The following is a 12,470-nucleotide window of genomic DNA, read 5'->3' on the forward strand; positions in this document are numbered from 1 at the left end:
CAGGCAGTGACTAGTGATGTACCGCAGGGATCAGTGCTTGGGCCCCAGCTATTCACGATATAAGTGACTTGGATGAGGAAACCAAATGCAATATTTCCAAGTTTGCTGATGACACAAAACTGGGCAGGGTTATGAGTTTTGAGGAGGATGCAAGAAGGCTTCAGGGCAATTTAGACAAGTTGTGTGTGTGGGCAAACGTACGACAGATGCAGTATAACATGGATAAATGTGAAGTTATATGCTTCGGTGTGATGAAGAAAGGTAGAGTATTATTTAAATGGTGATATATTGGGAAATGTGGATGTACAAAGGGATCTGGGTGTCCTTGTATACCAGTCAATGAAAGTAAACAGGCAGGTACAGCAAGCAATTAGGAAGGCAACTGGTATGTTGGCCTTCATTGCAAGATGATTTGAGTTCAGGAGTAAGGATGTCTTACTGCAGTTATGCAAGGTCTTGGTGAGACCACACCTAGAGTATTGTGTGCTGGTCTCCCTAGCTAAGAAAGGATATACTTGCCACAGAAGGAGTGCAGCGCAAGTTCACTAGGCTGATACCAGGGATGGCAGGACTGTTGTAAGAGGAGAGACTGGTTCAACTGGGCCCGTATTCACTAGAGATTAGAAGAATGGGAGGTGATCTGATTGAAACGTATAAAATTCTAACAGGGCTGGACAAGCTGGATGCAGAGAGGACACCTCTCCTGGTTGGGGAGTCTAGAACCAGAGGCCACAGTCTCAGGAAAGGGGCAGGGTCAGTATATTCAAGAAAGAAATTGATAAATTTTTGGATATCAGGGGCATCAAGGGGTATGGAGAGAAAGCAGGAATACGGCGTTGAGATAGAGGTCCATATCGAATGGCAGAGCAGGCTCAAAGGGCCAAATGGCCTACTCCTGTTCCTAGTTTCTATGCTTCTGTAACAAGCTCTGCCCTTCCACCCAACCCCTTAGGCCCCTCATGCCCCCTATCCCAGATTCCATCTTTCCACCCACCCCTTAAGGCCCCTCATGCCCCCTCTGCCAGGTTCTGCCCTTCCACACACCCCCCAGGGCCCTCATGCTCCCTATTCCAAGTTACACTCCCAACAGTTACCCCTTCAAGTCCATGCCCCCTAAGCCAGACTCTGGCACTTCCATGCTCATTGACCAACTTTTTTTTTTAATTATCCGTTGGATGTGGGGTGTGGATCACTGTCTAGGCCAGCTTTTATTGCTCATTCCGAATTTCCCTCGTTCAGAGGGCATTTTAAGAGTCAACCACGTTGCCGTGGGTCACATGTAGGCCAGACCAAGTATGACAGATTTCTTTCCCTAAAGGACATTAGTGAACTAGGTGGGTTTTTACGACAATTGACAATGGTTTCATGGTCATCATCAGACTTTTAATTCCAGATATTTATTGAATTCAAATTTCACCATCTGCCATGGTGGGAATTGAACCCAGGTCTCCAAAGCATTGCCCTAGGTCTCTGGATTATTAGTCCAGTGACAATACCACTATGCCACCACCTTCTAGAACCAACAAACAGTGTAAAGTGGTATGAGTAGAAACAATCTTTGAGAAAAGGTAATCCTTTGATCACTTTCCCCTAATAAGTGTCAATCATCCAGGCGCTTTGTAGTTTCATAAACGACAAACCACAAACACTTGAAAGCACTCGAGTTATGTAAACAAACATTGTGACACTGACAGCAGAGATCAGACATCCTGAGCTGTCAATCATCAAGGTTTCTTCTGGGGAGCAAGTATTCTGTTATTCTAATATAAAAGCAAAATACTGCAGATGCTGGAAATCTGAAACAAAAACAAAAATTGCTGGAAAAACTCAGCAGGTCTGACAGCATCTGTGGAGAGAAAGACAGAGTTAACGTTTCGAGTCTGTATGACTATTATTCTAATAGATGTCTGGGTTCTAGGCCAAGCCATATGCTGGCACAGGGGGCATGAGGGGCCTGAGGTCGTGGGTGCGTAACTTGGCGTGGGGCCATGAGGGGGGGCCTTTTGAACTTACCTTTTAAAAAGGTCCTTCTATGCACACTGGGGCTCATTACTCCTCCAAGGGGCTGTGAACCACGACTCTTTAAAAACCTGGCCTGACTCCATTGAAATTGTGGAGAAGCAGGAGATACTTATCTCCACAATGGAGCCAGCCGGGTCGGGATTGGCAAATGTGGGCTTCTGACAGGAAGCAGCCGCATCCTTTAAAGGCACTCCCAAAAATTGCACAGCCCGGGAATGGGTCGGGGATCGCAGAATCGGGACCCACCCACCATTTTGCAAGGGTTCCCAAGTCAACCCCGACACGGCGAAATCCAAGTCACAATTTCAAAAGCAGAATTTCAAATAGGAAAATGAATAAAATAGGTAAAAATGAGTTGTTTTTTTTAAGAGGCACTAAATATGAAAACAAGCAATTCATAACATACAAGACACTGGTTCAGCCTCAAAGTACACTGTGCAGTTTTGCTCACTCAATTCATAGAAAAATCATTGGAACCATGGGGAAAGGTACAAAGCATATATTAGAGGTGGAATGATAAAGTCACAAGGAGAAAAAAAGAAACAAAGGGCTGTATTCCCCAGAATAGAAAACGCTAGGTGGGTGGAGTGTGGGGTAGGGTTTCAGAAAGTAAATCATAAAATATGATTTCTGCTGATTGGTGAATTAGTAGTTAGATTGCATAAACTGAAAATTAGTATCAGAAGCATAAAGAGAAGTTAGAGGGAATATTTTCATGCAAAGTATCATTGAAATCTGGAACAATTTACCACAAGTGGTTGTTGAAGCTGAGCCAATCACAGTATCCAAAAAGGAATTAAATAAACACCTAAAAAAAAATGGGTTCAGGAAAAGAACAGGGATCTAGAATTAGAATAGACAGCTCTGTCTGATAGTGGAGCTAGCAATCAGACTGGCACAATGAGCTGGTTGGACTTACTCTGTACCAAATTTCTTTTCAACAGTTATATATTCTCATGTTACCTACTTGCTGTGTTTCTGGGCGGAAAAAAAAACTTAGTGAAGAGAGTGTAAATGCAGGCAATGGTCCTGCTGCAAAAGAAAATGTTTCCAACAGGATGGTACTCATAACCACACTGTATAACAGAGAAGCTCATTCCATAACTTAAAAGGGTAGTCAGCTCCCAATGTCAGCAATGTTTTTATGAATGTAGTGAAGTAGGGACTTGATTTTTCTTTGTAAAAAACCATATTTACAAATTCAAATGAATTGTAAAAAGTATTCAGATGCATGGTTGATATATTTCCTGTCAACGTTGGCTAAATACTTGGACTGACATGATCAATAACAATCATACAGATTGAAAAAAAATTCAAATATGTTATGCTACGTGTTTATAAATAAGAATTTGACACAAAAAAGCCAGTGATGCTTGGCAGATGGAGTTACTACAATGCACAAGTATAAAAAATAGATTTTTAATAAACCCAAGGCAACACATATTCTCACTAATGACAACAATGGAACAGAGATAACTTCAGGCTTCAAAGCTGCTTCCCCGACCCCTGTCTAACCCTAAGTAAAGCTCCAAAATATGTAAAGATCACATATCAGCACATACCCCAGTTACACTAGTGCTAGTAAAATGGAAGAAATGCATGTGCCAAATGTTCATTAAAAATGTCAAAAGACATCATGTAATAAATCAATGCAGTAGAATTCCAGCAATGTCAGAAAGAAAGAGAAAACACACTTTTTATTGAATCTGGCAGGCAAACTGACCATGTGTGGTTGAAAAAAATTACATCATTTATCAATAAGCAGCAGGCTTTAAACCTAAACAGAGAGCTACTGAGGCTCACCAGCAGCACACTGCAAAAGTGTAATCGTTCATTAAATGCAGAGAAATTCTATAAGAAAATGCTATTCTACAGTGATTCATAAATCCCTTACCATCAAGCTGCTAGCATATGGCCAGCTTTACTGCAAAAAAGATATTCTGAAATTTGCTAATTTTTTCTTACATGCATTATTTAAAAATGTATTCTTTGTTTTCTAAGCACAGTCAAAATGAAGCCACCGTGGGAGCTAGACATTAAGACTCCTTGTTGGGCCAATCCCAGGGGCTTCCTCTGAACGACCTCAACAACCTCTGGAAAATCAACATATTATTACTGCTTTCATATTTATTCATATCAGCTGTGACGTAATATAAAGGTTAATGGGTCAGAAAAAAATGAGAAGAAACAGAACGTCCGATGAACACTAAAGGCTATGCAGTACATTGAATCACAAACAGTCATAGGCATCTCACACATGCTTTTGATTACCTCCTTGCCACATATACAAACAACTTGTCATTTTTTTCTCTCAGGATTTTGTCTCCAGTTTCCTGAAGAGGGCACTGTGTATTCATGAAGCTAAAAAGTTAGCTGAGAATCAGACCAGTAAGCAAGCTGCCAGATATAGGGTCTTTTTTTTAAATGGTTTACTGGGGTATTCACAAAGACTGAAGAGAACAGTGAAATTATTACCAATTAAAATGTGTCCATAAAGGTACATTCCAAACTGAAGGACTTCAGTAAAACTGGAACTGTTCCAATTAAAATCTGCTCAAGGTTTCAAAACCACAGTTCTTTTAATGTAATATTATTGAAATATTAACCAAAGTCTATGAGAGATGTGTGAATGCATGAAGGGTGAAAAGAATATTCACAAAATCTACCAGTATGACATGGTAATGGGATCAAGGTTTCCCCACAAGCTGAGAAAGGAGAACATGCTCGTCTCAATGTAGCATTGCAACTACAGAAAATTATTTATGCACTTTTCCATCAGAAAAGTACTAACATAAACTTCAATTTGCAGCCAAATGTTTGAATTTTTGTTTCACAAAAAAGATTATGGGAGAAATTTAAATCGGTAAACGTGAAAGCCTATGTCACAGTCATAAAAGCAACCTGATTTCCCTTTGAAAGCTTTTCGAAATGAGTGTTATCCATTTGAACACAAGTTATCAATAAGTGAGGGATAAAAACAACTGTATAGGTGAGTGCCCATTTTGAGAAGCAAAATAAACTATTCAGCTGAAGAAATGGGAGAGTAAATTAGTTATGCACATTACCCAAGCTCATCTTAATGGGAAGATTCTCCTTGCTAGCTGCCTCCACTAGGTGCCTCCGCACTTCCATCACAGCCTCTTTTTGTTTCATGTTTAGCATGGACTCCCACAGAGTTTTGGCTGAAGGGTCACTGCAATGAAATAACAGAGTTAAAATTAAATATCTGCACTTTTTCCATACAAAAGACGGAGAACATTTTGTATGTTTTGCAACTGTTATTTATGCCCTACCTGTTTCTACTTTGTGAAAAAAAATGTTTTTACAAAGTTATTTCCCATCCCTCATGGCTTCCTTAAAGGGAGTTGGCAGATGAAACGCTCACAGGGCTCTGGCAACGTCACTTCAACTCACAGCCAAGAGCTGCTGAATGGCAGCATAGGACATTTTTCACCTTGTGGGAAAGCACCTTCACTCCACACTCAATCTTGGCAAAGATTAGGAATATGCCAGGTGGGGAAATTAGAGAGTTTGCATTCAAATCTTGCCATTCAGAGGTAGAGGACACCAAGGATTTTTCTAGTTTTCTGTCTAGGTATGAAGGTTAAAATCTGCCTCAACATGTTTTGTATGCACTGTATTCTGGAATGTTATCATTTTCAGCTGATAATTGGAAAATACAGAGCTACTCCAGCCAAGTTCACCCATCTGGTGTGTCTTATATCCTGCTTATCTTATGGAATCACTGTTATTTAAAGAAGTTATGTAATATAACATGGTGCTCTCGCAGCAGGCCTACTTTATTTATACTTTGTTAATTCAGCAATTACATAAAATGGCACACTGACCCACAGCTTACGTAAGATGAGGGCTTGTGGAATTAGAGATAATATATTCATATGGATTGTAGATTTGGTTAATGGACAGAAAACTGGAGTAGAAATAGAGGCCTTCAGTTACATAGATCGAATAGAGAAGTTGGGACTGTTTTCCTTGGAGGAGAAGGCTAAGAGGAGATTTGATAGAGGTGTTCAAAATCATGAGGGATCTGGTCAGAGTAGATAGAGAGAAACTGTCAACATTGGTGGAAGGATCAAGAATCAGGAGGTACAGATTTAAGGCAAAAGAAGCAATGGTGACATGAAGGAAAACGTTTTCACGGAGCGAATGATTAGGATCTAGAATGCACTGTCTGACAGTGTGGAGGCAGATTCAGTTGAAGCATTCAATAGGAATTGGATTATTATCTGAAAAGGAAGAATGTGTAGGGCTACAGGAAGAAGGCGGGGGAATGGCACTAAGTGAATTGTTCCTTCAGAGAGCCAGCACACACATGATGAGCCGAATGACAGCCTTCTGTGCTGTAACCATTGAGGTCATTTTCAGAATGGCAAAGTGTAACTAGCGGAGTTCGACAAGGATAGGTGCTTGTGCCTTGACTAGTCAAAATCTAGATCAATGAGTTAGATGAAGGGACTGAGTGTAATATATCAAAGTTTGCTGACAATACAAAGCTTGGTGGGAAAGTAAGCTGTGAGGAGGATGAAAAGGGATATAGACAGCTTAAGTGTGTGGGCAAGAAAATGACAGATGGAGTATAATGTACAGAATTGTGAAATTATTCACTTTGCTATGAACAGAAAAGTAGAATATACTTCTGGAAAGTGAGAGACTGGTAAATGTTGGTATTCAGAGGAATATGGGGGTCTTTGTACATGGATCACAGACTTATCATGCAGGTACAGCAAGGAAATACGAAGGCAAATGGTATGTTCGCCTTTGTTGCAAGGTGTTTGGAGCACCAGGTAAGGAGGTCTTGCTGCAATTACATAGCACTTTGCTGAGAACACACCCAGAGTACTATGCAGAGTTTTGGTCTCTGTACACAAGGAAGAATACACTTGCCTTAGAGGGGGGTGCAACAAAGGTTCACTAGATTGATTGCTGGGAAGAGAATGGCGTCTTATGAGGAGAGATCGGATAGATATATTCTCTACAGTTTAAAAGAATGAAAGGTGATCACATTGAAGCATATAAAATTCTGAAAAGGCTTGACAGGGTAGATGCTAAGATGTTGTTTTCACCTAGCTGAAGAGTCTAGAACTGAGGGCAACAGGCTCAGGCGTTGGTCATATAGGACCGGAATCAAAGAATCCCAGATACGTTACAGCACAGAAGGAGGCTATTCAGCCCGTTGTGTCTGCACCAGCTCTATGAACATGCAATTCACCGAGTGCCATTCTGCCCCCACCCCGCCCTTCTCCCCATAACCCTGAGAAACTTCTTCACTCAAGAGTTGTGAATCTTGGGAATTCTGTGTTCCAGAGGTTTGAGATGCTCATTCGATGAGCATGTTCAAGATTGAGATTGAGAGATATTTGGCCAGTAAGGGAATCAAGAGATATGGGCACAGGTAGGAATGTTGGGTTGATGTAGAAGTTCAACCACGATCTTGTTGAATGGGGAACAAGTTTAATGGGTCGTATAGCCTACTCCTGCTTCCATTCCTTATGTCCTTAAAGGCACAACTGTAGCTTCCTGTTGATTCAACCAAGTCATACAAATAAGGGAATCCCAGGGTTAATTCTTGGTCTGTGCTGAATTGCTTGAGGTCAGCTGAAATGAGGTACGTTATAAACCGGACTCAAGGAGTCCACCAGCATGGTCATCTGGTGAAGACAGGACTGAGCTGTAATGTTTCCTGTGATCAAATAGCCTGCCAACACTCATTCTTAAAGCGCAAATAAAGAATGAGCACGGAGGTAAAATACCAGAGGATTACCTGCACTCACTGAGCAACTAAAGAAAAAACAGAAAATTACAGAAATCTGAAAGAAACAGGTCAGACACCATCAATATGGCGAGAGACATGGGATCAGAGACTGGCGATAGGACAGAAGGAGGCCATTAACCCCATCATGCCTATGTTCAGCAACAGCAACTCTAAATCCTACTCCTCCACCTCTTCCCCGTCGGCCTCCAAATTTTCTCTCTTCCGGTGCTTATCCAATTTCCTTTTAAAAGCCACAATTAAATCTGCCTCCACCACCCTCTCAGGCAATGTATTTCAGATCCTAATCACTTACTGCATAGAAAAAAGTGTCCTCAACTCACCATTGGCAAACAGCCAATCACCTTACGTTGGTGGGTCCAGAACCAGAGGACACCAATGGGAGCAATTTCTCTCTATCTACTCTGTCTAGATCCCTCATGATTTGAACACCTCCATTAAATCTCCTTTTCTTTTCTAAGGAGAACAACCCCAGCTTCTCCAATCTATCCACCTAACTGAAGTCCCTCATCCCTGGAACCATTCCTGTGAATATTTTCTGCACTCTCTCAAAAGTCTTCACATCCTTTCTAAAGTGCAGTGCCCAGAGTTGTGCACAATACTCCAGTTGAGGCTGAACCAGTGTTTTGTAAAGGTCCATCATAACCTTCTTACTTTTGTACTCTACACCCCGATGTATAAAGCCCAGGATCCCATGTGTCTTATTAACCACTTTCTGAACCTGCCCAGCCACCTTCAATAATTCGTGTACATATATCCAGGTCTCTCTGATCCGGCACCCCTTTTAGAATTGGACCTTTTAGCTTACATTGCCTTACTCACTCTTGCTAGCAAAATGCATCACTTCACACTTCTCCACATTAAATTTCATCTGCCACATACGTACCTGTGTGTTCTCTTGAAATCAATCATTGTCCCTCTCATTGTTCACAACACTTCTAAGTTTTGTGTCATCTGCAAATTTTGAAATTGTGCCCTGCACACCCAAGTCTAGGTCATTAATGCAGATCAAGAGAAGCAATGCTTCTAGTGGCAACCCTTAAAGAGCTCCACTGTATACCTTTGTCCTGTCACGAAGCCAACTTCATTTCCATGTTGCCACTGTCTCTTTCATTTCATGAGCTTCAACTTTGCTGACAAGCCAAATACGTGACCTTATGAAAAACCGTTCGAAAATCCATGTGCCATATAGCACATCAATCATGTTACCCTAATCAACCCCCTCTGAATTTTTTAGTGAGGTAACAATCAAAGTAATTAAACATGACTGGCCTTTAACAAATCCATGCTGGCTTTCCTTAATGAATTCACACTTGTCCATCTGACTGTTAATTTTGACCCGGATTATTGTTTCTAATAGTTTTACCACAACGGAGTTAAAGTGACTGGCCTGGAGTTACTCAGTTTCTCCTTACATCCTCTAGGGTGCAGCATTTACAATTCTCCAATCCTTTGGAATCATCCTCATACCGAAGGAGGATTGAAGATTATGGCCACTACCTCTACAATCACCATTTTGATTTCCCTTAGGTTCCTTGAATGCATCCTATCCAGTTTTCTCGAAGTATAGCCAGCCTTTCTAATATCTATTAATGTTTAGCTCAACAAGCATCTTAACTACCTCCTCTTTCTCTATGACTTTGGTGGCATCTTCTTCCTTGGTAAAGACAGGTGCAATTTACTCATTCAGTACCTTAGTCATGCCCTCTGATTTCATGTTGTTTGGTTCACTTTTCAGTCCCTAATTGGCTTCTCTCTTCCTTTCACTACCCCTTTTACTATTTATTTGCCTATAGAAGACTTTTGGATTCCCTCTTATGTTAAATGCCTGTCTCTTCTCATACTCAGTTTCGTCAATGTTTTCAATGTATACTTCCGTTCTGATGATAGTTACACATTGGAATATTAATCTGTTTTTTCTCTTTATGGATGCTGAGTGACCTTTTGCGGATTTACAGATATGAATGTCTTTAATTGGAGCCCAGCAAGGAGTTAATACCTTCAGGAGCTGATAAAATTGCAGTATTAAGGACTTGGTTCCAAGTTGTATTTGTGACTCTGTGCTTATGAGCTTGTAACAGATGGTGCTCTTGCTATTGGAGGCATTACTCTAAAGCAAATGGAGTTCTGCTCTGTTCCTGGATATTTATGCCACTACAGCATAAATCTGGCAGTAATGTGCTAATGTAACAAGGACATCAAAGCATCCACCTTTTCTACTTGAGGTTTTAAGTCCAATCTGAAGCTGGCTGCTTACTTTGCAATCCATTAAGTCACCGCTTCCTGAAGGTGAACATTTTTAAAAACAGTTAAGGAAAGGAATTCCAGTATTGAAGGGAGCGTTTTGCAGCTGCAGTCACTAAGTTTTTTGTTGCTTTGGGAATTATGTTCCTTATGAGCCGAATAGTGGAAAAGGGATACAGCATTACGAATATCCCAAAAGCTACTCTATTCAATTATAGAAGTGCAATGGAGTATGACCACCCTCATCCCCTCCCCAGTCTATTTCAAATAGTTCACGTATAAACTAGCTCTATTATTTTCAATTCAAAATCAAGCCTAGAAGATAAAACAAAATCACTCGTGCTTAAGCAAACTCAGATTCTAAAATACATTCCATTGACAGTTTGTATGACATTCGAAATAATTATTTCCCCACACATATCATATAAATTACAGCAATCCAAAGACCTGAATGAAGACCTCTTTCAATACTTTGGAATCAGTTGAATTGCAACTTTGGAATGGTTGTGCCATCATTAATTTGTTTGGAAGTTCACAATTTTAAACTATTTATCACACTCTGCTTCAAGTTAATATTAGAAAGTTGACCGGTCTAAAATTAGATGTACAACGTTTTCAGAAACAAATGTCATTGTACATTGTGTTCGCACAGCAACTGGAAAACCATTTCTTTTAAGAAGTCAATATATGGTTGTTCACATTCATAAATTGGTGCAAGTAACTAGAATTTATCTAAATATCAACCCATGCTTTCAAAAATAATAATTTTTAGTTTTACATTCAAATTATTTTGTATTTGGTATAAATATACTTCCTTCATTTATGACATCAAATGAAGAGCAATATGGTGGAGCGCTAGTGGAATCTTCTTGTGGCACAACTACTTTCCAATAAGTAAATGTAATTTTAGCCAAATACAATAAATACACCGAAGAATTCAAGAGAAACCCAAAGAACGACAAAAACGTGAAACGCACTAGCAAAAGGAGTGGAGGTAATCAGCATCTATGCATTTAAGAAGCCAGATAAACACGAGGAAAAAAGGAATGGAAAAGGATATGCTGATAGGGTTATATGAATTAGAGTAGGAGACGACAGATATGGAGCATAAGTAGGATAAGGATCATAGGGAAAATTCTGGAATCTATTATTGAGGAGGTTATAGCGGAGCACTTAGAAAATCTCAATGTAATCAGGCAGAGTAAACATGGGCAGAATTTTACAGCCACTCCCGCCAGTAGGATTTTCCGATCCTGCCAAAGTCAAGCAGTTAAGGCAGCTAATAGGATGCTAGCCTTTATTACAAGAGGAATTGAACATCAAAGTAAGGATGTTATGCTTCAGTTATACAGGGTATTGGTGAGACCACACCTCGAATACTGTGTGCAGTTTTGGTCTCTTTATTTAAAGGAGGATGTAAATGCATTGGAGGCGGTTCAAAGGAGGTTCACTAGATTGATACCTGGAACTGGGAACACCAAACTGCGAGTCTACCAGGCCTGCATCATCAGTGCACTCCTCTACAGTAGTGAGAACTGGACAACATATGCGGGGCAGGAGAAAAAGTTGAACGGTTTCCATCTTTGCTGTGTCAGATGTATCCGCGGCATCTGTCAGGAAAAGATCACCAACTCAGAGGCCCTAGAGAGTGCTATATCCTTCATTGCTAAGCTAAGCTATGTGCTTGCAAGGCCTCGTTAATTGGATAAATGACAGCAGCAAATAGGGTCAAAGGGGGAAAAGTGGTAAAAAGGCAAAATTGATGGCTCTTTACTTAAATGCACGCAGTTTTTGGAACAAAATACATGAATTAACGGCACAAATAGAGAATATCTTATAGCCATTATGGAGACATGGTTACAAGGGGATCAAAGCTGGGAACTAAATATTTAGCGTATGTGACTTTTCGAAAGGACAGGCAGGAAGGAAAGGGTGGTGGGGTAACTTTGTTAGTACGAGATGGAATAAGTAAGATAGCAAGAAATGATCTTGGATCGGAAGATGAAGAATCCATATAGGTGGAGGTAAGAAATAACAAGGGGAAGACGACACTGGTGGGAGTAGTCTATAGGGCCCCTAACAGTAGCTATACTGTAGAACAGAGAATGAATCAGGAGATAATGAGGGCATGTAAAATAGGTAGTACATTAATCATGGTTGATTTGAATCATCATGTAGAATGGGAAAATCAAATTAGCAGAGGTAGCCACAAGCAAGAATTCATCGAGTGTATTCGAGACAGTTCCCTAGAACAATATGTTGTGGATCCAACCAGAGATCAGGCTATTTTGGATCTGGTAATGTGTAATGAGGAGAGTTTAATAAGTAATCTCAGAGTAGAAGATCCCCTAGGAAACAGTGACCATAACATGGTAGAATTTAGTATTCAGTTTGAGAGTGAGAAACTTGGGTC

The 12,470-nt window shown here is 40.4% G+C and overlaps 1 protein-coding gene across 1 annotated transcript in view; it reads right to left on the reverse strand.

Annotated features, from left to right (window-relative positions):
• Positions 1-12,470, reverse strand: part of scfd2 (sec1 family domain containing 2) — a 361,104-nt gene that overhangs the window by 293,093 nt on the left and 55,541 nt on the right. Inside the window, exon 3 of the mRNA XM_078547836.1 lies at positions 5,088-5,215. Within this exon, the coding sequence (XP_078403962.1) occupies positions 5,088-5,215 (128 nt within the window). The remainder of the gene's footprint in view (positions 1-5,087; positions 5,216-12,470) is intronic.

The sequence above is a fragment of the Cetorhinus maximus genome, chromosome 1, assembly GCF_964194155.1.
Source record: "Cetorhinus maximus chromosome 1, sCetMax3.hap1.1, whole genome shotgun sequence".
Classification (NCBI taxonomy): domain Eukaryota; kingdom Metazoa; phylum Chordata; class Chondrichthyes; order Lamniformes; family Cetorhinidae; genus Cetorhinus; species Cetorhinus maximus.